The sequence below is a fragment of the Botrytis byssoidea genome (genome assembly GCF_014898295.1).
Source record: "Botrytis byssoidea strain MUCL 94 chromosome Unknown BBYS_024, whole genome shotgun sequence".
NCBI lineage: Eukaryota > Fungi > Ascomycota > Leotiomycetes > Helotiales > Sclerotiniaceae > Botrytis > Botrytis byssoidea.
In genome coordinates this window covers 317,177-340,833 of record NW_024065865.1, presented here as the reverse complement: position 1 = coordinate 340,833, position 23,657 = coordinate 317,177, and the positions used below count along the sequence as shown (strand labels likewise).

The window sequence follows — 23,657 nt, the reverse complement described above, 5'->3', positions numbered from 1 at the left end:
GTCTTGATATTGTACATTATGGCGGATCCCGTCAGTTTCACAGCAAGCGTCATTGGTATCGCAACACTAGCGGTACAACTCGGGGATGCCCTGAGGAAAGCAGCTGAATTTTGGGAAGCCGTTCAGGATGCTCCTTCAGACATTCGCCGCTTGTCCAAACAGCTTCGACTTGTGGCTAGCGTCTTTCATACAATTCGACTTGAATACGAAACTGGTAGTATACCTACAAATTTTGAAAGCATGGTCAAGGACGCTCTGGAATTAGCAAAAGACGATATTGGTCAACTCTCAGAGTTGATCTCAGAGTTGTCGCGAAATCTATCCGTTGCCAATGGGAGTCTCGGTAGGCAATGGAGAAAAGTCCAGATGGTCCTGAAAGCGGGCAAGATAGAAAGGTTTAGGGATAATCTTGAGAGCGTTAAGACCACTATGGCTCTACTTCAGGGTAGCAGACAACAGTAATATAACCCCCTTCCTATAAAATGATTATTTGATTGACCAGCTGAGTATAGGGCATCTTTGATTCAAGTCAACAGCAGGCTCGATGTCCTAACCACGAATATTAGCTCTGTAGCTACAACAAACTCGACGCACCAAATTTCACTTCCAACATCACAAGAAACGACGCAGAGTCAACTATTTCCCTCGGGTGGATGGAGAAGCTCTGCTGGTAGCGTTTCTAAATCTTTTAATCAATATAAGACGAATTTCTTACTAGGCACTGTCAATTTTCGAACTATTTCTACCACTCACCGATATAACGATGACGATGGGATAGACGATGCCGACAATTCGACAAGCATCAAGACTTTCCTGGTTGAACTTTTAGTGGGATATACGACATGTCGGAAAGGGTTCAGATTCATGGCAACAAGTAATTTTGATCGGTATGCACTTGACATTGTTCGGCGCCGACCATATGATTCGGAAATTTTCAAACTTTGTAGAAATGGTAATGTTCAAGCTGTTCGGAGGTTACTAGATCGCGGAGAAGCATCTATTCATGATGTGGACGAGATGGGAAGGTCTCTTTTACATGTAAGTATCCCAACACACGAAAATCGTAAAGTGGCATTTCTTATTGTTTCACAGATAGCCGTTTCGTGTGACAACTGGCAGCTTTCCACAATGCTTCTTGATGTTGGGGCTGATTTACACTGGGAAGATGATTATGGCTAGTAAGTTATTCTTCTTTTGATCAAATCACAAGGAAACCCGCTCATATATTATTACAGTCTCCCTGTGTTGATGACGAAAGCATTGACTTGTTTTGCTACTTTAGTTGAAGCTGGATTTGACTTATGGCCGTTCTGTTTATCGGGCTCAGGTACATTTTTTGACTCTTTCTCGAATATTTCCGTATGGCATTATATATTCCAGCATAAACCAACCCAATCAATCGGAAGCAGTTTTGATGCATTTATGCAATGGAGCATTTGTCGAACAAAAGATGCCGAAGTTCTCGATTTTTTAGTCGCCAGGTTTGCGGAATAGTTATTCCAACTCGAGACTCCCGATTCAGATTACAACAGGGGGCTTGCGGTACATATGATATTTACTGTTGTGAACAAATGGCTCGGATCATTATTCCGTCTTTGGTTCTATGGACGAGAGAGCAGTACATTATTCCCATTCGAATACAAGCTCTCCCTTGTCTTGAGGCAATTACTTATACCCTCATCTTCAAGCGAATCAAACGAAGAGCTCCTCCCGCGTACTATCACTGGCATATACATAGATGGGGTTGTAGGTATTATAAAAGCATGCCTTTGGAGCGTGGGAATTACCAATGCTCTCTTTCGACTATGGTCGAAACCACTTTTTGAGTTAGGAATTGATCTCTTTCCTCATCATCCACGTACCGAGAGTGACGGTCAAGAGAACAGCGACAGGGGTGGTAGCGATGGAAAGAACATTCCAAAGAATTATTTCAAAGGCCACATCATTCATTGTTGTAAGGACATAAATTATTCGATTGTTTATGAGCATCAGCAAGACAATCTTTCGCTTGAAATAGATGTTACAACTTTACCAGAGTACTCGCATCTTGATCCCCTATTCCTATGCGAAGCTGGTCGAAAACGTCGCGATAGGAATGGTGCAGGCCGATGCCTCTCACAAGTCGATGAAGCTTTCATCGAAAGCGGAAAGCTCTCCATGGATATGCCTGGACAATGGGAAGAGCCACTGGTTCCAAATACGGCAATGGAGCTCACTCTGTATTCGCCATTTTACACACGCCCTCAGATTTTTTACAGCATGGTTCATGAATCAGGATACGGCTATTGTACTATCACCGAGGAAGACATCCAACAAATTGAGGAAGATTTGAAAAATGGTACTTTGCAAGGCTTAAGCGAGGATTCACCTGAAACTTCCGGGGAAGCCTGATATGAGAGAAGTACCAACTTATACAAGACATCTTCACTGTGCCCTCAATCAACAAAGGAACAGAATGAAAAGTCGGAACCTTAGATCAAGTTTTTTATCCAGATAAGCTCACGTCGAGCTTGAAATTTTACAGAATCGAGATTTCTACCAGAGGCCCAGGGACTCATTTCCGACAACATGGGACGATGAATTCTATATGCAAGTTTATATGAAAATGAGAAAGAAAGTCTTCCACCCTCTTATAGCGTGCCATTAAAGCTTGACCGAACCATACGTAAGAAATCATCGCGAGGGTTGTCAACGGATCTTTTGGGGGAGGAGGGGTAGGGGTTTTTCCCAGTTTTGAGACCCATCTCTACCCTCGATAGGGTACTCAAGCGGTGTTATTTGGGGTATTTCTTTTCATTTGTCTTGGATTTAATGATATCTTGAAGCTTTGCGATATCATCATCTCTCTATCTCTAGGTTGTATTTAACCACTATCATCTATGATCCATTTTCAGCTCGACATAAACTTTTTTGTCCAGATGATGTTGAATAGGCACTCTCGCAACCGGTTTCACATTCGACTATTTTTTCCACTGCCCAAATTCTAATTCTATAATTGGCATAGCTAGGTACTCATCTACTCATGCCCGCCTATTGTTTAACAAAGTATTTCAATCCACCCATATATCGCCCGAAAATTTAAAAACCTGCTGTGCACTTTCGCAAATCCCATCTGATCACGAACCACCACAAATTTAAACATCTCTCCAATTCCCAACCCCCCAATTCACAACACCCCCAAAACCCCCATCCACATCCACACCATCACCCCCTTCTCCAACCACCTCTTCTGTTTCCATCACACCCACAAAACCCACCTCATCCTCTCAATACACCCACCCATCCAACCATCCAACCTCCACACCCGACATTCTTACACGAAAACGTACAAATCCTCAATTTTCCACACAAAATACTTAAGGTCGTCACTTAAAAGCTGCCATGTATATTCAATAATATCAATATCAGTATCAATATCAATATCAATATCTCACACCCACACCCTAATTTCCCTCCCATCCATCCATCCATCTAATCTCTCTCTAGATCTACGTAATTATATAATCATTCACATTTTATAACCACCAGACTCGATCCGATTCGATTCTGCTCTGCTATGCTTCTTGCTCGCTTCGCTTGAAGGGGTGGCGTGTGGATTAGATTATTCGTGTGCATGTCTGGGTATTTTGAAGGTGTATGGGTTGTATACGTTGCGAGAGAGGAGAGAGGAAGGAAGGCGGGAGGAAGAAAGGATTGTTGAGATTCGGAATCGTGAGAAGCTTGGCTTGGATATCGGTGTGTTTGGTTTTCTAGGTATATATATACATACATCTCACAAAGCCACTATGTCCACGTCTCTTCCTCCCTGTCACTCCTCCCTCTCCCCTTATCCCCTGCTCCTAACTCAAATCCTCATCCACCTCATCCACATCAATATTCTCACTCTTCTCCTCTCATCCTCTCCCAACACGTTTTCAAGCTTATTTATACGTCATTACTATCTCTCCTACTTTGCAGCAATTTTTATTTTTCCTTTCCACTTCTTCTTCGCCCTCTTCTCCCTCTCCCTCTCCCTTCAGAAAAAAGACTGATCAAAGAATATCACAAGAATACCAGGAAATAATCATAAGACTCGGAATATTAGGAATAGTAAAAAGTAGAATGATGATGGGGAAATCGACAGAAGACTGTGATAATACCAGGTAGATGAGTAGTGTCTTATTATTTATAAAGATACACATGTGAAATTATATATTAGATATATTATACATATTGACGATTAAGAATTAGAAATTAAAAATTAGAAATTAAAAATTAGAAATTAAAAATTAGAAATTAAAAATTAGAAATTAGAAACCAAGTGTTATCGATTAAAAAATACAATCTCCCAACCATAAACATCCTCAGAATCCATACCTTCCACCCATTTCCAAGTTCCAACTGAAAATCCTAACCAATGAACCAAATATCACGAATATGCAAAAAAACACACAAGCAAACGCGAAACATCCTCAGGTTTACAAATTATTATTCGAGGATCTGTTTAAGACTGTAACCAATACTGAAGCCATCAATACGTTGAGCCAAGTAGTAAGCTTAAGACTAAAAACTGTAAGAGAGTTGTAGAATCAATGACAACATCTTCGACTTCGAAGTTCACGATTCTAAGCCCGAGAGCAACTTGCAACGAGACTCAAACAGCAATGAGCAACTCAAACCTACCTATCTCGCTGATATCATTCCCGAGTAATCCTGAGCATTTAATTTGAGCGAAATCTTCTGCTAAGATTCGAAACATAGAGTATATACTGAGCAACGAAAGTCACTCGATGGAAAGTTCAAGATTGCCAGAACTGGAACGAGGGCTCACAGCTTCGCAATACTTGGTTACCATTCCCAAGGAAGTACTTCACAAATCAATGCAAAGGCGTTGGTTGAGCATTTCATTTCGAAGTCAAGAGAGTGAGGAATGAAGAAAGACTGAAGTCACTCAAAGCAGAACAGACCATTCATTAAGTAGCAGGGATATAAGGTTAACAAACAAAAGAAGAAACACAATAATAAATCTACCAATCAAGCCATACGACCGTATGCATGCAACCATACAGCCTCGTATCCCAAGATCCAAGTTCAGCCTCACAGCAAAACTATTCCGTCCCCCTCCCAAAAATTTCATCCCAAAAACTTCCCCAAACCCATATATATCCCGCCCCACTCTCCGACAGATTTTTCCAGCCTAGTCCCAACCTAGCCATGTTTGCACCATTTGCACTCGCTTCGCTCTTGCATTTCCCCGCACAGACCACACTCCATCTCTATAAGATGCTCTCCTCCCCAGACCCTCAGGGAAAAAAGTATCGACAATACTTCAAAGAATCATTTCTTTAGTAAACGTCCTTCTTCTGTGTTCTCTACAAGAGCCACAGACTCCAACTGGGACGATGAGTCGATCCTCGATGCCCTAGAGTGAAACCGTTTTTGCTTTCGTTCTTTCCGCAAGGGAGGCGTTGGAGTGGCTGGTGACAGTTGCTTGATCGTATAGAAAGTGGTGATGATCTCGACCCTCTTTTGGTTCTCTTAGGAGTCTGGATTGGGGTGGGTGTTGATGGACGTCTGACCAGTTTTTGAAATCTTTTTTTTTTTTCATTGCACATTTGGCCTTGTGCTGGGTTGTGAAGAAGAATTGGTAGTGGTTTGGTATACTTGTGGGATGTGGTTCGATATTGAAGTTATTCGCGATTGGTGCGACAGTGTCTTCCAACTACGGCGAGCTGTTGATCTGCCACTGTCAAGCACGAAGATGTTGAAGTCAGTCAGCAAGAAGGACTCTGGATATCTAGTACTCAATCCCTCTTTTCGGGCCCTCCCTTCGAGATACTACTTCAGTCAGATATTACAAACGGCATCTGTAACAACACCTTTATTAGCTTTGTTTACGGGTTCAAGAAACTAAGCTCGCCGATTTCTTAGTCGTTGCAAAATACCACGAACAGATGTGCGATATATTGCCGACATTCTTGAGCGCAAGATATTGTTAATGTTGATAATAGTATTGAATTCATAAATGCATGAAGGAGGTGCACTGATAATGGTCATTGATGACTCTACTCTCAATTGGATCAATTCTTTCACAATTCATTTCTTCTATTCCTACAAATCTTTGGCAAGTCATGCATGGTATATATACGTCTTAAACTTTTACAAACACTCGCTACATCGTCGCAGCTCTTCCCACAAAGCATTGACACCCATCTACCCATTTTGAATAAATTACACAACTGTTTCCCATCACATCAACATTCATCCACCCTCAACTATACACTCGCTTGCCTAGTCTTTTGTTCCTCACTCCCCCCAACACTACCTTCCTCCAAGCTTCCATTCCTCACTCTCCTCGTTTCTCTTCCCTTGTCACTCCACGGGAAATGCCACACTGGCACCGTAAAAAAGCTATTCGAATCATCTGCCAGTCCAGCTAGCGTCACATACCACGCTGCAAACGCTGCTAGGAGCCCAAACATTCCGCCTGCTTTTTGGAATGCCACATTTGGACCTGCTTCTCCAGGGTACAAGTAGGCGAGACCGAGCATTAGGAAGGTGAGAACGACCATGAAGAAGAGGAAGGAGAAGACAACAGTTGAGCGAAGAGTGAGGATCCAGAGGATGAATGTGAATATGAACCAGCCCTGGAGACTCGTTAGTTGGTGGACTCAGGTGGTGAAGGTGGTATGAGTAAGAAGAGAGAAAATACCATGAGGAAAAATCCAAATGCATAGTAAAAATGTACTGGATTCTCATAGGAGGCTTGAATTCCAAATCCACCTGGTGTCAAGACAATCGCGAGAGATATCCAAAATCCCCCATAAGAACTCAATGCCGTGGCACCAAATGTATTTCCAGCTGCCATTTCCCTGTATCATTCCTCATTAGCCAAAGTTTCACAAACTCCAATCCAATTTCCCTCGGCAATTCATCGAATAGGCATAAATCAACAGATATAAGAAATGAAACATACCACATCCCCGCCAATAATTGAACCAACCCACCATACCCAAAAGCCAACGCAACCACAATATTCGGCTCTGAAACATCTCTCGTATGCCAATTTATCAAGCTTAATACAAATGTCGTCAATGCGAAAGCAGCAAGTCCTAAAGGTGCAGGATTCGCTATGTTCTTCTTAGGAGGTCGATACAATCCCGGCTGAAGCGCACCAGCAAAGGGGGCAAAATATATGGAGTTGGAGGAGTTGGTATGGGCGTGGGCTAAGGGGTTGCCGGTATAGAGGGCGGGATTGGGAGTGCGGTCATGGTGTGATGATGTTGCCATTTTTGGGTAGAAAGTTCGGGCAGAGGGTATGAAAGGGAGCAGAGAAAGAAAGCAAAGGAAGAGGGGTTGATATACTTATTTGATGCTGTGTTACTTACATGTTGATGATCTACGCCAATATCTCTGAATACAAGATAGCTATCAACTCCGGAGTTTTCTTTCCATCCAAGAGGAATATTATTCGTGACAATAACGCGGAAACTTATTTCTTTCCGCTGTGGTGCAATGCAGAGAAGCATTATTTTGATCCGAGCGCTCTTCTCCGCACCCCACGTTTCCACATCCATACAAACGCATGTGCCGAATATGCATATGCTAGATCGACGTCAAAGATCGACATCTGCGACCCCTCACCGGGTTCTTGGGTATGGGGTATGTTGTCTATTGCGGAAAGATGTGGTTGAAGTACGCGGCGCACGGTAGTTTGGAGTTGAGTTTCTGATGGCATGATGTTATAATCATGATTCACGTCTGCACGTGGAGGGGCGTGATTCAATACTTAAAGGTTGGAATCTCATTACGATATGAAACGAGATGTTCACAGTCGGTACATGATGTATGAAGTGGTTTACCCATTCATTTTTTGTATAGTTATATCCTAGGGACAAATCGATGTTCATATGAAGGATGTCAGTGGAGTTTGGAAGTGTGGGGAGGAACTCGAAGATGCCGTCATGATCTGTTGGCGCTAGTGCTCTAGCGCCAATTTTTTAGTCAGGTGCACGTGAGTGCGAGCTGATTCTTCCATCCGTCCTTTTTTTCAATCATGATTTCGGAGACAAGTGGTTCATACTCATGATACTTTGCGATGAGATTGACAGAGTGAGATGAAAATCAAGAGCTATCTGTGTCTGCTTCATTCTTGCCGTTTAGAACATGTGACGAGATGAGAGCCTGGAGAAATGCATGAGTTGTCGAGACCTCAATTTTGATGGTAATATTTCAATAAAAGATGATATGAGCAATGAAGAGGGGAAGATAGATGAGGAAAAGGTAGCAAATCACCAAGCACGATTGAAGGAACGAATGAGGTCCAAAAGTTCAAGGCATCTCCGACTAGCCAAAATTCATGGCCAGTGTCAAATTACTTGTCGTATTTTACATGAAGACTGGGATGAGTGGTTTGACTACTGAACTTCTTGCCAGTCTATGCAAAATATCTCAGTATTCGACAGGTTTACCAATATTGAGATTGAGAGATACCTGCACCAACAATCCGAGGCGTTGAATGCTTGAAAGTGCGAGTATAAAGGGATGAACACTCGTTTGAGAAACTTTCGCATCAACGAGCACGAGTCATTATAATTACATGCAATTCCTCTCCATTGTAGCTACAATTGCATATCTTTGTTTGTCGCTTTACTAGATCTTTACAGATCACCGGAAGCAGAAGCAAACTTTCCTCGGAACTCCATCCCTTATCCCTCTTTCAGTTCCTTCCCTGTCACATGTATGAAATATCCTTCATCCCGCAATTTAAGGCCTCTTGCAGATTTTCTCATTGCTACTGTTTCGTTCTCCTCCTTTCTGATTACCTGATTTGCTAGCTCTATCCCTAAACCATTCAATCGTCGGTTCTGCGAAATCAAGCTTCTCTATTTTCATAAATCCCTTGCGCTCGGGGGTATCTACTGAAGCATCTGCTGCTGAGGCATCGTCCTTGACCTCAAAGACTTTATAGACTTCCAGTATTTTTACTGTCTTGAGTTTTCGGAGCTCTCCTTCAAGCAGGGAGGTTATGTACCGTTGGTGAACACTCCTGCCCGAGTTCAAAGGATCCAAGACAAGTAGCAAGGACCAGTCTGGATGAGGATCTTTTTTCACTTCAATCACCAGCTTCTCCAAACCGGTACAGAACCTATTGATGATCGGAACATACAAACGAAGGGTATCAACCAGGTCCTTAGAGCACAACGATTCTTTCAGACCATTGGGGCCATGCGTGGAGTCGCTGCCCTCACATAGGTGTAGGATGACTGTTCCACTGAATTTTAAAGTCTTTAGCATACCAGCCTTCTCTTTCCCAATTGCTTGAAGAAAGCGGAAAAAGTGATCGTGATAGCTGTATGCATCCCAACAGTCCTCGAGAACTGGAGTCCCCGAGTTTTCAATCAATCGAATAGCGTCATGAACGGCAAAGAAATGGGGCTCAAAACTTTCAAATGGCCTTGTCTCGTGAAGTCGCGTCAACAGTAGTGAAACTTCATCCAACGGGGCCTGTGTAATCGTCTCAACCTCGGATAAATTCAAGCTGCGTGGTTTCACATGATCGATCCAAGAAATAGGACTGCCGGTTGCACTCCAATCCATTGTTGTAAAATGGAACATGTTTTCCTTATATAAAAACTTAGTTGCATTGTCTCTGAAGCTTTTGCACACTCGTAATAGAGTTGCATCTATCCTGGGGCGGTATACTCTTCGAAGCTGAAAGTGTGTCCCTTCTTGATCTTTGCATGGGTGTGTGATGATAGTATCAAAACTGAATTCTGATTTGGGACTTCGCTCACCGTCTAGGGAATAGGTCTTATGAGACTTAAAAACCCGTGCCCAATCAGATGTTGTGACGTCCGGCGTGATTGTATGATCCTCGATTGTCAAAACGGAGCGGGAGATCATATCAATAATTTCTGTCAAATTTTTTTAGTAGTGAATGACGCAATAGCAATCAACAATGAATATCTGGATTCATGATACCGTTAGAGACTTTGAGTGAGGATGCTCTTGAATTTTGTTTTTGGCTCACTAAAGTCTCATCGAATGCCCGTGTCCATAACAAATCGTGCAATAAAACCATGCGATTTTGAAAGGAGGTAGAGAACCATGAATTCATTTTAATTCAAAGAGTCGAGAGAGAAGTCCATGCTATATGCACCCATTGTAGAATGATCAACTCACCTTGAGGAAATTTCAACAAGTGTCGGTCATGATCCTGAGGCAATGCCCATTCGCTTTCACTTTGATGTGCGATTAACTTCTGGAGACCCTTTTTCTTCGGTCGATCAATCATGGCCAATGTCGGAGTATTTTTAGCAACATGGTATGTTCTCCGTTGGGGGTCCGTCTTCCTTTCGTATCTAGGAATAGTAGCTGTAAAGTATTGAATATCTGCAATTGACCAAATAAGTATATTGTACCCTCAAACAATCACAGGCATTCTTTAAACTTGGATTGGAAAGTCAACACACCAGAGCCGCAGACATAACGAAAATTATCCTTCCAAAAGTAACGACCTTCAATCCAATGCTTCTTCGCATACTTTTCCAGGGCTCTTGACGGGAGCTTTTCCTCAGGAAACTCTTTGCGTGCGGCATCAAGATCGTCTTGATTCATCGGTGGAAGATTGTTGACATGCTCGCGCGGAACACGGGGAGGAAATCGTGGTGGCATCTTTATTCTGGCAATGCGCAATTTTGAGAGAGAACGAAGAAGGTATTGAAGAGGAGTGCAAGAAGATAGAAGAAATATCTATCAATATATCGTATCAATTCATCCGAACCTTCTTGTTTGTGTGATTGATTTTTGGTTTGATCTTGCAGGAAACTGAATTTAAGTTTGTAACTTCCATTCGATTTGAGGCATGAGAACGAGGCACGTGCCAGACTTCAATTCTCGTTCTGACCAGAACTTCCATATTCACTTTTACTCTACTTCACTCAATTCATGCATCTCATCTAGTGAAGCCAGATATTGCTAAAAATACAAGTCGAAACACGTGACGACTTTGGGCAATGAAAACATAGGAAATGATCCATGGTTGTTAGTCACAACACAGTATCATTGCCTAAAGGTCAACTTATTACTTGTAAGTAGACATTATTTCCACTCTCGATGGTTTATCGACACTGCAGAGGTATAGAGTTATACAATAGAGCAAGAAAACAAAATGAGACGTAAAAAACAACGCTCAGATAACACCGTGGAAACAAGAGATATCAAGGTCAAAGATATGACAAGAAGCCTCTGATTTGCATCTTCTCGAGACTGACTTGTAAATGGTTAGTCGTAGCTCGTTAATAGTTTAAATCAATGGTTCTTTAGTTGAGAAAAGGGTCAGTTGGCACAAGATTATCATTTCAACAATTTTTTTGTTATTCTTATCACAATTTCGCAAACATAAGCACCTGGAATCTCAGTCTAGTGTAATGGTTCAATTATTGAAAGACATGCTTGCTTTAGACCCTGGATGTTGACTTCTTAGGTATATTGCCTAAAATCTCTGAACACCTGATCACTGGTAGTCTTGTCCTTCGAAAGGTGCGATGCTCCATCGCCAATGCAATCATGTTGCTTCCGAAACAATGGAACTATTGGCATTATCATCACCAATGGTCAAAGCCTGCATCCTGATCTGCAGTTTCGTCTTCCCAAACGCTTCGAGTCCCCGCTGACGAGCTCTCTCAGAAAACCATGCCTCTGTGTCTTTGGCACATTCTATCTCTGTCTGGCCATCCAAGGAGACCTGGAGTTGTTGAACCGTGTTCAACTCTCTGATCTGGTTTTCCAGCAAATCTTGCAGACGTGCAATAAACCCGCGTTCTCGTTCGTCCTCGTCATATGATACGCGGCCTCCCCTGAAGGTATTGCTCGTTTGGTAGTCCCTGCTCACAATAATCACCAACTTTTGTACGTTGGTGCAAAACTTGTTAATGAGAGTAATGTAAAGAAGCATACTTTCGATCAAGTCGTCTTCGCACTCCTTGGTACATTTGGTGCAGCTAGAATCCTGAGAGCAATAATGTTGCTTGACGGGCCCGCTGAAATGTAGGGTCTTGATCATGGCGGCCTTGCTTGGCCCGATGGCACGAAGGAATCGTACAAAGGGATCATGATACATGTCGAAGTACAGATCTACCACCGTTGTTCTGTTTTCGATGATGCTGATAGCATCAACGGCCATTTCTTGTCGTCTCTTTCTGGCTTCTTGGCAGTCTCTTCCTTGACAAAATGATCTATTCGACCCAGTATTTGGATATAACCTGTCTTCAAACAAGGTATCTGGGGCCCCCAATTTGCCAGTCTTTGTTGTCAGGAACTTGAATTTGTTTCCTGTATATAAAATTTCATTTCCCTGATCACAGATGCTCTTGCAGACCCGCAGAATTGTTGCGTCGATCATAGGGCGGCAAACTCTGCGAAGAACAAAGTACTTTCCATGTGCATCATATCGTTGTTCGTGAATTACTGTGCTGATCCAGAGAGATTCAAAGTGAGCCGTCTTCGGATATTTATAATTCCATTCAATTCCTTCCAAGTTGTAAGATTGGTGGAATTTGGGGTCATCATACTTGGGCAGCCTGTTCGAGGTGGAGACATCGGGGAGCACTATAAATTCTTGGGCACTCAATATGGACCCAAAAATAGCATCCAGAATTTCTGTGTCCAAATCATTAGTATTCAATTTGCAATCGGCATTTTAGAGCTAACTTACCTTGTGGGAAATTCAAAAGATGACGAGGATGATCACGAGGTACGTTCCATTGCATTTCGCTCTTGTGCGCGATTAGCTTTGAAAGCCTCTGTGGCTTGGGTGTATCGATTTGTGACAGCGTTGGAGGACCACCCAGTGGAACCAAGTACTTCTTGTAATTGTACGGACAGCGAACTTCTTTGGTTCTGGGTTCCCAGATTTGATTATAGATGATATCTGAAATGATCAAAGTAAGTAAGAAGTCTTTAAAAATACTGGGTTATTCGAATGATTATAACATACCATCACCGCAAGTGTAGCGGCAGTTGTCTTTCCAGAACCATTTGTTGCTACTTGATCCGAGCCAATGAGCGTGGGCAAACTTTTCTAGAGCCCTAGATGGTAGCCTCTCTTCTGGAAACTCGCGGCGCGCCTCCACTAGATCCTCTGGAGTGTAAGGTCCAAATGCAATAGTGCGGCCATAAAGTTTTGGTCCAGGCATTTTGGTGTAGTTAAGGGGGTATTGAGATGTTGAAGTTGAACTTGGTGTTGAACTTGGTGTTGGAGTTGATGTTGGAGTTGATGTTGGAATTGATGTTGGAATTGATGTTGGAGTTGATGTTGAAGTTGATGTTGAAGTTGATGTTTAATGAATCTTTGTAGGAATGGATCTTGGAGGGAAGGGGGCTTAAATAGCCATGAGAAAGAGTTCAACTCGCCTGTTTTGACACTAGTCTATACAGCAGATGTTAAGCGACGCATTAGCGCATCAATATTCAGACGAAACATCTGAGCGTGCTTAGGTATACATTGGAGATGTAGTATAGCGTAATTCAATGGAAGTTTATACGGATATTTGCATTAACTCTGCTCAATTCCTACTTGCGCATTCATCACCCGCAATAACAGAGACTACATTACTCCGCGCCATCTCTGCTTAAATTCCTCGATCTGATTCAAGGAGAGTTTAGGAAATTCATGTTTTTAAATGATGAGAAGTGAATACTAGGGTGATGTATGCAGGAAATTTATAGATTCTGGAAGAGTCATTCATTAGCAAACGGGAATATAATTGAAACAAACTTCTCAAAGTCACCTGTCGTTAAACTTGAGATTGGTCGTTGGCTGTTGGTGAAATCATTGTTTAGGTAAACCCTACAAGGTTGTTGAATCACGATTGTAAGAGTCAAATAATATTAGGTCATTTATATGATTCATGATAATGAATCAGTTGAGTCCATTGATTACTAGCTAAAAACGCCCAGAGATACATAGGTCAAGAGACCGACCAAACTCCCATCACCCCCAGCCAATGAGACCAAATCATGCCTGCTTGACTTGAGTTTCTCAGTCGTTTACCCATATAGTATCTGATGAGCATTCTCGAATGATTTTAAGCGTTTGATGCCCAACCTTTTGCCCTATCCTCAAACCATTTGCATGTTTCTACTGCAAGAGGAAACTTCATTGGTTCATAAAGATGATTCTCCTCAGTTGGTTTCGCTTCATTCCGGGTACAAAGGACCAAAGTTTTGACTGTCTGTAACTTTCTGATGTGTTTCTTTAGGAGCGGAGTAAGATTTTCCTGGAAGCTAGACCATCTCAACCATTCTTTATCTTTGAAACGACGATGGACATCTGGAGCGATGTTTAAGACGAGCTTTTCTAGGTGCGGACAGAACTCATGGATAAATTGTAGATAGATAAGGAAGTTCATCATAAAACCCTCGCCGCAAATTCTATGATGATCATTGGCTGGATTGCAACGATGAGTCTTCATGTTGCCAGAAAACTGGAGACTTTTGATAAGTTTCGCATTTTCTGGGCCAATATTGTAGAGGAATCGAACGAAAGGATCTTGGTAAGCCCAACCTGCTAGATCTTTGTCGCTAACAGATTGTTTTACTTGGGACACTGCGTCTTTAACTTCGACCAACCATTCGTTATATGGCTGTAGTACTCCAACATTCTCTATGTGTCTATCTGGTTTGAGGACGGTCGAGCTTGACCGAGGTCCATCCTGATCGTACATCATATATTTTCTCGTATTCTTATAAGTTGAAATGTCAAACGTGAAAGTGTTGTGTCTGTACAACATCTCCGTGCCATAACCATGGAAAGCTTTACATGCTCTGAGACAGCTTGCATCAGCCATTGGACGTAAAATGTTTTGCATCTGAATGTAAGGTCCGGATTCATCGCTCAATTCTGATTTCTTGATGGATTGCGGTCCTCGCTCGAAAAATGTATCTCCAAACATTCCAATTGATGGATGATATTTTTCAGCAAAGGCATACACACGGTATCCATTACGGGGTAGATCTTGGCGAACAGGTCCAGGGTAAGGAGGGCGAGAGATTTGGTAGTGAGCTTCTTGGTAGTCGCTATTCTTGTTACTAGTCATCGCTCTAGGGGCTATGGAGCCCACGTCCTCGCCGACAATGAGATTGTAACCAATAATCTTGTCTAGAATCTCTATAGGTTGAACAAAAGTCAGCTATTATCTTCATGGGAAATCAAAAAATTGAATGATGGCGAACTTACCCTGTGGAAAGTTGAGCAAGTGTCTAGGGTGAGATCTTGGTAGATTCCAACCTCCTTCACTTGGATGAATTCCAATTGCTTCACGAGCTGCAAGTGTCCCCCTAGTTACACGGTCCACGTCCTTCAATAGAACTGGAATGTCCCAATAATCGACATAAGTCTGTGTCTCAGTCGTTGATCTCCAGCGTGAAAGATTCTTCCAGAGTCGAGGTTGGGCTTTGTAATGGTAATATTCAATGTCTACAATGATTGTCAAGTTAGTATTAATTGAATTATTTAAGGGGTTCAGTAATATACATACCTCTGCAAATAATATGACGTATTCCATCTTTCACGAACCATTGGTTATGGATCCAACGAGCAAGGACTCGTTTCTGAAGGGCCTCCTCAGGAGTAAGATCTGGGAACTCGGTGGATGCGCGGAGCTGTTCTTTCCGAGAATTGTGCTTCTCGATATAAGATTTCTTGTCTTTCGCAGACATCTTTGGTCTAAACGGAAGATTGAAATGGCTATATACTGAATCTAATAAGTTCATTTTAGATTTTTTATGTAAGATAAAGTCTTGATGGATGAAGTTCTATGAAGGAAGACTCTGATCAAAGAAGTTCTTGATGAAAGATGAGAAGGATAACAGGATGAGTTTTTTGAGGAGGGAATTGGTTTCCCTTATAACCACTTGCAAAAGACTTCCTGGTGATATCAGCAGCTGTAGTAAAAGAGCGTAACCAAGATTAGTGTCGTAGCTAAGACCGTATCATAGATCCATTTCATGAGTGACGGGATGCTAACGATACATTAGTAACGCCGGCTTGTACGGTCAAGTTATAACTCTGAGCTGACATTTCGCTTTATATACATTTCTTACCAGGATATACATCGCGGTTAACACCGTACACCATAATGTGATTAATAATTTAACCTTGATCGTGAATCACAAAATAGCACTACCAACTTGTACGGCTAGACGACCAAGTCTAAACATGCGCTTCATGTTACCCTTATTGAGGCTCACGAATTTTGGTGCGTTTTATGATGTCTCACTACCTTTTGCTTCATTCGCCGACCGCCGTGAACAGTGATGATTTATAAGACGCGGTCAATTGATCATACTTATGGCAGTGTATGACAGTAGTCTCGCAATCAGTATTATTTGCATGGTATTTTTCACTTTGAGTCGTCCTTGGATCTGTTACAACTTTTTCAGAATTGACTGTATTAGTTGTCTTCTAATATTACGATACGGAACCGTTTTCCAAGGAGAAACTAAATCTCCCTTACTAGAAACCCCACGCTCGCTTAAGAAATATTAGCCTAGATTTTGGTTTCTGCACCATCATTCCCTCTTGTATTGTTCAGCTGGCGAGCTTGATCTGATTCAACAAATGCGGTTATTTACAAATTGTCTAAAATGATAAACTAAAATTTCATATTTAAAAAGCTGTGAGCTTTTATTGAAAAACTCTGTGATGAGAATGAACGTGACATATCAAACATTACCAATTTCCAGAGAACAATGCTTTGTCTTTTCGTACTCAATCACATTTGTAAAATATCGAAAGCATTCATTGGTAAAGAGGTTTCAGTGGCACTCAAGAAATATTGATCCAGACTTAACTGTCGGAACACTCTATTCATCACCATTTCCTGAATCACTTGCATCATGTAACAGTAAACCTTGCTAAATTTTTTATCAAGTGTGTTCATAAGAACACTTACACAACCAGATGGGAAAATAGAATCTTGACACCGTTCCCCGAAAGCATCTGCTCCTGATGTAAATCTCACCTCAAAACCCTAAAACATATATCTTGCGAGTCTCCGATTCTCAGCTGCTCTTCTCGCCGACCTGTCCGCAAACCACTGCATTGTCTCTGTTGCAAGGGCAAATTTCATGAGAACGTACTTCTCAGGCTCACTCATAGAAACAGTACGTAATATCAAAGTCTTGACAGTCTTCAGCTCTCTGATGTGATCTCCCAAGAGTGAAACTAAGTCCACTTCGAAACTCCAATATTTATTTTCATCTGGATGAATGTTCAAGGTGATTTGTTGCATTCCTGGGCAAAATTGGTTGATAAATTTGACGCAAATTTGTAAGCTCATTCGCATATCATCTGGCTGGGGAGAGACATTATGACCTCTAATCAAAGGGTTTACAGTGGTCCTGATCATCCCAGTAAAATGAATTGTTTTCAAAAGCGCTGCATTTTTCAAACCTATAGTTTGAAGAAATCGAAGAAATGGGTCGTAGTACAGCCAACTCATTCGGTCTACCGTGGAAGGATCCTGAATTTGGGAAATGCCTTTGCCAATTTCATGATTCCAATCATCGAGAGAAAGGAAATTTGGATCAGACTTCTCAAATTTCACATTCTGATATCGTTTTCTGGGTTTATTTCCATCTAACATGCACCCGCTGTCAACACCCAAAGATTGAATGTTGGATTTATATGTAGTGAAAGTAAAACTGTTGTCTCTGTAAAGTAGGGCTGAACAAAGATTGTAAAAGTCTTTACAGACAGGTAGACAACTTGTGTCGATGAAACGATCGTCAACTAGATGATGCATTTTTAACAACTCCTGACTGCCTGTTTCGGGCTTGCAAAAACTGTGGGCTTTTACTCGGACCTGAGGTAAATACCGCGAGTGATACCAGGGATCAGATTGGCATATAGGACCAATATATTCGGAATGATGAACACAGTAGTCTGGTTCTCGATAGAGAGCGGGTCCGTCGAGGTTACAAGTAATTGTGTCTGAGACCAAGGAACCTTGTTCTTCTTCTTCAACGAGAATGAAACTAAGGATTTTGTTGATAATCTCTATATGCAACACATAAGTCAGCCATGAAAAACCACAAATGAAAACACATCTTGCGGGTACATTATCGCTAAGTAGATTTCCAGTGCTTTTACATACCTTTTGGAAATTTCGGGATATGATGAGGGTGCGACGTAGGATGATTCCAAGAATCTCCAGGGTCTAGACCAAGCAACCGACGAGAACGTAACATCAAGTTAGAAGTTCTATCGACTTCATTGAGCCGCGGTGCTTTACGATAATCCGAGTTGAGAAAGAAAGTGACTAACTCGCCACGTAGCCGTCGTTTATTATAATGGAGTCTTGTATCTAGGGTACTTGTCAGCAGAGAGGTTTGTACGAGGTAGAAATTTACATACTGGTGTCAAAAATACACCGATGACCAGTCTTCTGGAACTCTATATCCCTGATTGAGTTTTCGATAGTGTATTTCGCAAAAGCATCTTCGGAGCTGTCATCCGGGTATTATTTTTTAGCTGCTCTCTTGATCACATCTATATTCGTCAAGTTTGTTGATGGTTCTTCATCAGATTCAGAGCTAGAACATGGTGTGCCCCTATTGCCGAAAAGAAGGAAATTCATACTCGATCTTGAGAAAGGGTATATTTTGGTAGTCGATGATGTATGAAGAAGTAGAACTGCCTTTGTGATTTCCGAAGACATTCAATCTTATATCTTCAAGATCTGCTCAGCTGTTTTTTGGTGCCGTACTCAGCAACACATGTACTGCTTTTCTCTAGGGGATTCATGAAGGTATGTAGGTCATTCTAATTAAATTGCTTGATACGTCATAATCATTGATACGACACAATCACCAACGTATTATTTACATTTAACGTTGCCAAACACTAGTGGCCGTGTTGTGGTACAAGTCTATATGAGCAAGTGAACTCAAGCTAGCGCGCGAGTGCGTTGCATACTCATACCTAGCTCTCGTAGCTCTGAATCTGGAGTAGAGCACACAATATCAAGGAACGCATCAGAGCTATAATGAAGACTTCATAGTCGCCACCGATGTGATACCAACAGATACCAACATTTACATCCACAATCTAACAAAAACGTAACAGAAGGATCGATATCCGCGGCATTCAACTCGTTGTTCCCTGTTCACCAATAGATGTCTTCGGTGATTATCAGTCTTAGCAAATCACATGCGGTGGGTTCCGAAGAATGTAGACTCAAGACATAAAAGGAGATTTCAAATGATTGAAACCACTCTAGAGGGTCACTGTCATAAATATGGGGCACAGTAAACTCATCAGAATAGCTTTATTGCTAAGTCTTTGATCAAGAGATGAGCCAATTCGTCTGTGCATTCATAAAAACTTGTCTTCTAAGAATGAGAGGGCGAAAACATAGAAATTCAGATGGAAGGATGCTTTGCAATGATTTCGATTGAGCTCAAAAGTCTACAAGGAGTTATTTGCTTCACGAGAAGTCATCTTTGTCAGATATTCTTTATTGCAAGCCAATAGCTTTTCAACTTGAATTGTTAGAGTTTTATTCCGAGTAGCCAATTCTGTATTTGATACACTGTTCAGTCTAAATAATTGTTCCTTGATAGCCTGAAATAATCTTGAGAAAAAGAGGAACAAGATCCTTTGCACGCGAAGTAACACATTTGCTTACATTGGTCGATGATCAAGTGCTGCCTTTGATACTCTTTTCTCGCCTTGAAGATGACTGGCTAACATAGTACGAACACTATCCTGAGTCCATCAACACATATTTCCTCCAGATTCAATCACCACTCCATTAGTCAACCCACTTCGCTTCGACGCACTTTTATTAGGATACATGAAAGCGAAAGATTCCTGGGGCAGTAGCATCCAGTTTAAAAGAGACCGATGTGGAGCACCATAAGCTTCTAGAATCTCCCAAAATCTTCATATCCAAGCTTCTCGAAATTTGAACCTGATGCCAACTCGGTACAGGAAATTTTAATCCTTTTCCCTTCTTCGACGCCGTCCATATGCCAGACTTAGTCACCGTGCTTCAACCCCTCAAGTGCGATTTTTTACATACTTCGCCGGAGTATGTACAGCTGTACCAGCCATAATCTTGTTATTGTAAGTTTTGACAACCGGGCGTGCTCGTTGACTTCGTCTCTTGACAGTTCCAGGCTCCCTGTCCGATGATTCGGCATCTGATCTAGCAGGTGAACTGACTCGATCTTCCATCGCTTCTTGAGGCTGTTTGGGTGACAATCTTGGTTGTCGGGCCGTGTTCTCTGAAGCATTGCTATCACTTTGATCCTCTTCTCTGGAAGATACAGCTCTCCTGGCTAAAGCTCTGTCATTATATGTTTTGACTTTTCTGCGTATTCGCTGACTTCGTCTATCTGTACTCTCAGGCGTCTCATCTGTTGGATTAGGCGCAGGTATACTCATTGCCTTTCGCTTTCTGATGGTTGTCTTCTCCTTTGCCTCTGTCTCCTCCCTTTCCCTGACTTCCTTCGGTAGAAGTCTGAACATCTTTTTCTGAACACTTTCCGAGACTGGACTATCTCCCCAACCAATACCATTGGCAAAATGCAATTGCTCATCAGTTGGTTTACAATCTAAATCACACTCTTTGACTGATGGCTCAATCCAAATTCCATGATGAACACACTTTTTCGCGTTGGCTCTTGCAGCCTCTTTGCCCAGAATAGCTCTTTTAGAAGTCATTCCATTGGTTTGACTGGATTCTCCATCGCTTGAAGAAGCGTCATGGCTCTGCGCTGTATGGTCTGAGATCTCATTGATATCTTGCGACTTCGAAGGTTCGATAAGTCGCACCATCGTGCTGTAACTTGGATTTGATAGATATTTCAGCCAAACCTGAATTTTCGTAGTGGAAAAGGTTTAAGGTTCGCTGTAGATTTATTAGATATATGGATTGAATCTGCATCCTATGTGGAGCACTTGTAATTGTGGATTCAAACTTACCAAGAGCCAAAGTAAATAGAGGTTGATAACCTTCTGTTATCATGCATGGTGATTAAATCTCTATCCATTTCCTTCTGACTTCACCTGATAAGAATACACGATTCAATGCGATGATTTAATCTAGTAACTTGGTTGTATCTTTCGAGTTTCAATTTGTCGAGATTTCTTAGCAAAGAACTTGGCAATGATGTTGTCGCGAAGGAATTTTTATCACTTAGAACAATACGAGAGTGACTTTGACCTTGAAAAGGAAGCTACTTTCTGATATGAAAAAACTTTGAGTCTCGGGACCCTTCCATTTTGGGTCAAGCTACGTGCATGTGGCATCCATTAGCGAGATAAATAAGCCTTGGCAGTTTATTTGTGCTTCTTGCTCTGGATTCACATGTATTATTCTTTTTGTGAAATTCATTCCATTCATATCGTCTCGAGAATGTGCTAGCTGCCAACAAATGCCCACAATTATTTTCTCCTTATTCACATTTATTTATTAGTCATAGCGAGATAGAACCGAAAAAAATTGTTCAAGACATTTCGATACATGAGAATGAGACATGTATGGAACAGAATAAAGAAGAGCATGTCACAACACACACAGTTCCCAAGATTGTGACCACAAATTCAAATATTCTTCGTTTTTTTAAATCACAGAGTTACTCTCTTAAACATTATACTGAAGACTCATCCTGTAGGTTGAGTATTACTACCCATGACAATGTATTACTGGATTTAATCTACTTTGTGTCCTGTATATTTAGAAACAAAATCCTCAGAAGTCCACTGATCTGCCGTTGAACCCACACTTTTGCTTTCCACAGTGCTTATACACAAAGAATACTTATTAAAGTCCTAAAATGCTGACTAGAGATCTGAGTGGCATGATTTTGTTGTACCAAAGCGTCCATGCTGAACTTTTACCAAGGCATATCCAAAGCAGTCATGACTCTTCTTCTCCTAGGGAGTTTCTGCCTCTCAATCTCCTCATGTTCCCATTTATCGGCTCTCTCTTTGAACCACCGAGTAACCTTCCTTTCCAGTTCTATTACTCTCCTACGATGAAGTTCAGGAAAAGTGTGAGTTATCTTAAATGGACCAGGCTCAACGATAGTGTAGTTTGGTTCAGCTTCCTTCCATTGATAGACTTCAAGAAGACGAACCGTCTTCAGTGTTTTCAACAGCTTAGTGAGAGCTTCAAATTTGTCACTGGCCCTTGATTGTGCGAGAGAAATTGGAAAGTATACTTTATCTTCTCCAATGCCAATCACCATCTCTTGGAGACTGGTACAGAACCTGTTGATTACCGGAATGTATAAGCAAAGACTCTCATACAAGTCATCTTCGCAATCCAATCCACGTTCAAGATCTCCACATTTATGTGTAACGATTCTTCCGCGAAAATGTAACTTTTTGATCATAGCAGCTTTGGTTGGACCAATGGCGCGTAAGAATCGGATGAAGTGATCGTGGTAGAGATAATCTTCAAGATCATATGTTGAAAACTTCTTTTCAATTGCCCGAAATGCCATCGCAAAGCAACCATTAGGGTTAGAGCCATATGTCAAGCATCTTCGAGTAAATGGTTTCAGTGTCACATTGTCCTTGTGTACTTTCCCAAAGGCCAGATATCCTGGACATCCAGCACTGTGAACCTGTGTCATAGAGAACTGAAATATATTCTTCTCATACAACATTCTTGTCCCTTGAACTGAAATGGTCTTGCAAACTCGAAGTATTGTTGCATCTATCATTGGACGATAAACTTTATGAAGCATGAAGTATGCGCCCTTTGAATCATGATGCTTCTTGGTGATGATAGTGCTCAATAGAACTGGATGGTCGGAATCTTCGCTGTTGGAAAAGTCTGGTGGTTCATATCTCTTGCCGTCTAACGTGTACGAATGTGACATTTTATATGCACTTCTTTTGTTGCTTAAGGTGACATCAGGTGTAATAGTATAGTCTTTGATGACCAAGGTGAAGCCCAAGATGAGATCGAGAATTTCTGTAAACGATAGGATTAGTATTCAATGCTTCTATGTTTTGAGCGATAACATACCTTGAGGAAAGTTTAGTAGGTGATATGGATGGCTTCGAGGCAGATTCCATTGTCCTTCACTCATGTGTCTGACTAAACCTGAGTTTGGTTTCATTCTATCAACGTAAGATAGAGATGTGATCTTCATGGTTGAGACATAATAGCAATAGTAATGGTACCATTCTTCCTTGTACTCAGGGATTTTTTTGTCGTAGTAGTCAATGTCTAATGCAATTTCAGTAAGTATGGTCATCAAAATCAAACCCTAGACAAGATTGTAACATACCGGGGCCATAAACATATCTCTCCCTATTTTCCCAGAAGAATTCATCTTCATGAATTATACCCAATCTCCCTTGAGCCGCTTGTTCATTAGCTCTTGATGCCAGGTCTTTCTTGACATCTCGTTCAGTGACAGGTTTCATCCTTAAAAATAGGTCAGAAAAGGTCAGAGGGCCTCTTGACATTTTGCTTCTTTAAATATGCAGAGTGTTGATATGTAGTAGGCAGGAATGATGAGATATTGATTTTGTATTCTTATGGATATGTATTGGAGTTCGTATCAAGCACCTGATTTGAATTCGAGAAAAAGAAGATAGATGAATAAATGAAAGGATGATTATAGAGGTGTGAGATGGAGGAATGCGC

General features: G+C 41.5%; 8 protein-coding genes across 8 annotated transcripts; 1 reads left to right on the top strand and 7 right to left on the bottom strand.

Moving 5' to 3' along the window:
* Positions 1-18: 18 nt before the first annotated feature.
* EAE97_009871 (uncharacterized protein) lies at positions 19-2,391 on the top strand (the record flags this gene model as incomplete). Its single annotated transcript, XM_038880386.1, has 5 exons — positions 19-458; positions 513-1,038; positions 1,093-1,178; positions 1,236-1,481; positions 1,533-2,391. The coding sequence occupies 5 exons, from the start codon at positions 19-21 to the stop codon at positions 2,389-2,391; spliced, it is 2,157 nt and encodes a 718-aa protein (XP_038728753.1).
* Positions 2,392-6,254: 3,863 nt separating this feature from the next.
* EAE97_009870 (uncharacterized protein) lies at positions 6,255-7,269 on the bottom strand (the record flags this gene model as incomplete). The annotated part of the gene is made up of 3 exons (XM_038880385.1): positions 6,255-6,626; positions 6,692-6,851; positions 6,956-7,269. The coding sequence occupies 3 exons, from the start codon at positions 7,267-7,269 to the stop codon at positions 6,255-6,257; spliced, it is 846 nt and encodes a 281-aa protein (XP_038728752.1).
* Positions 7,270-8,745: 1,476 nt separating this feature from the next.
* Positions 8,746-10,656, bottom strand: EAE97_009869 (uncharacterized protein; the record flags this gene model as incomplete). The annotated part of the gene is made up of 3 exons (XM_038880384.1): positions 8,746-9,896; positions 10,165-10,374; positions 10,455-10,656. The coding sequence occupies 3 exons, from the start codon at positions 10,654-10,656 to the stop codon at positions 8,746-8,748; spliced, it is 1,563 nt and encodes a 520-aa protein (XP_038728751.1).
* An 892-nt stretch (positions 10,657-11,548) lies between these two features.
* EAE97_009868 (uncharacterized protein) lies at positions 11,549-13,178 on the bottom strand (the record flags this gene model as incomplete). The annotated part of the gene is made up of 3 exons (XM_038880383.1): positions 11,549-12,642; positions 12,698-12,913; positions 12,980-13,178. The coding sequence occupies 3 exons, from the start codon at positions 13,176-13,178 to the stop codon at positions 11,549-11,551; spliced, it is 1,509 nt and encodes a 502-aa protein (XP_038728750.1).
* An 891-nt stretch (positions 13,179-14,069) lies between these two features.
* Positions 14,070-15,702, bottom strand: EAE97_009867 (uncharacterized protein; the record flags this gene model as incomplete). Its single annotated transcript, XM_038880382.1, has 3 exons — positions 14,070-15,151; positions 15,221-15,460; positions 15,522-15,702. 3 exons carry the CDS (start codon positions 15,700-15,702, stop codon positions 14,070-14,072), a joined length of 1,503 nt encoding a protein of 500 aa, XP_038728749.1.
* Positions 15,703-17,015: 1,313 nt separating this feature from the next.
* Positions 17,016-17,789, bottom strand: EAE97_009866 (uncharacterized protein; the record flags this gene model as incomplete). The annotated part of the gene is made up of 1 exon (XM_038880381.1): positions 17,016-17,789. One exon carries the CDS (start codon positions 17,787-17,789, stop codon positions 17,016-17,018), a length of 774 nt encoding a protein of 257 aa, XP_038728748.1.
* Positions 17,790-20,047: 2,258 nt separating this feature from the next.
* EAE97_009865 (uncharacterized protein) lies at positions 20,048-20,827 on the bottom strand (the record flags this gene model as incomplete). Its single annotated transcript, XM_038880380.1, has 1 exon — positions 20,048-20,827. One exon carries the CDS (start codon positions 20,825-20,827, stop codon positions 20,048-20,050), a length of 780 nt encoding a protein of 259 aa, XP_038728747.1.
* A 1,061-nt stretch (positions 20,828-21,888) lies between these two features.
* EAE97_009864 (uncharacterized protein) lies at positions 21,889-23,434 on the bottom strand (the record flags this gene model as incomplete). The annotated part of the gene is made up of 3 exons (XM_038880379.1): positions 21,889-22,976; positions 23,031-23,234; positions 23,296-23,434. 3 exons carry the CDS (start codon positions 23,432-23,434, stop codon positions 21,889-21,891), a joined length of 1,431 nt encoding a protein of 476 aa, XP_038728746.1.
* Between the last annotated feature and the right edge of the window lie 223 nt (positions 23,435-23,657).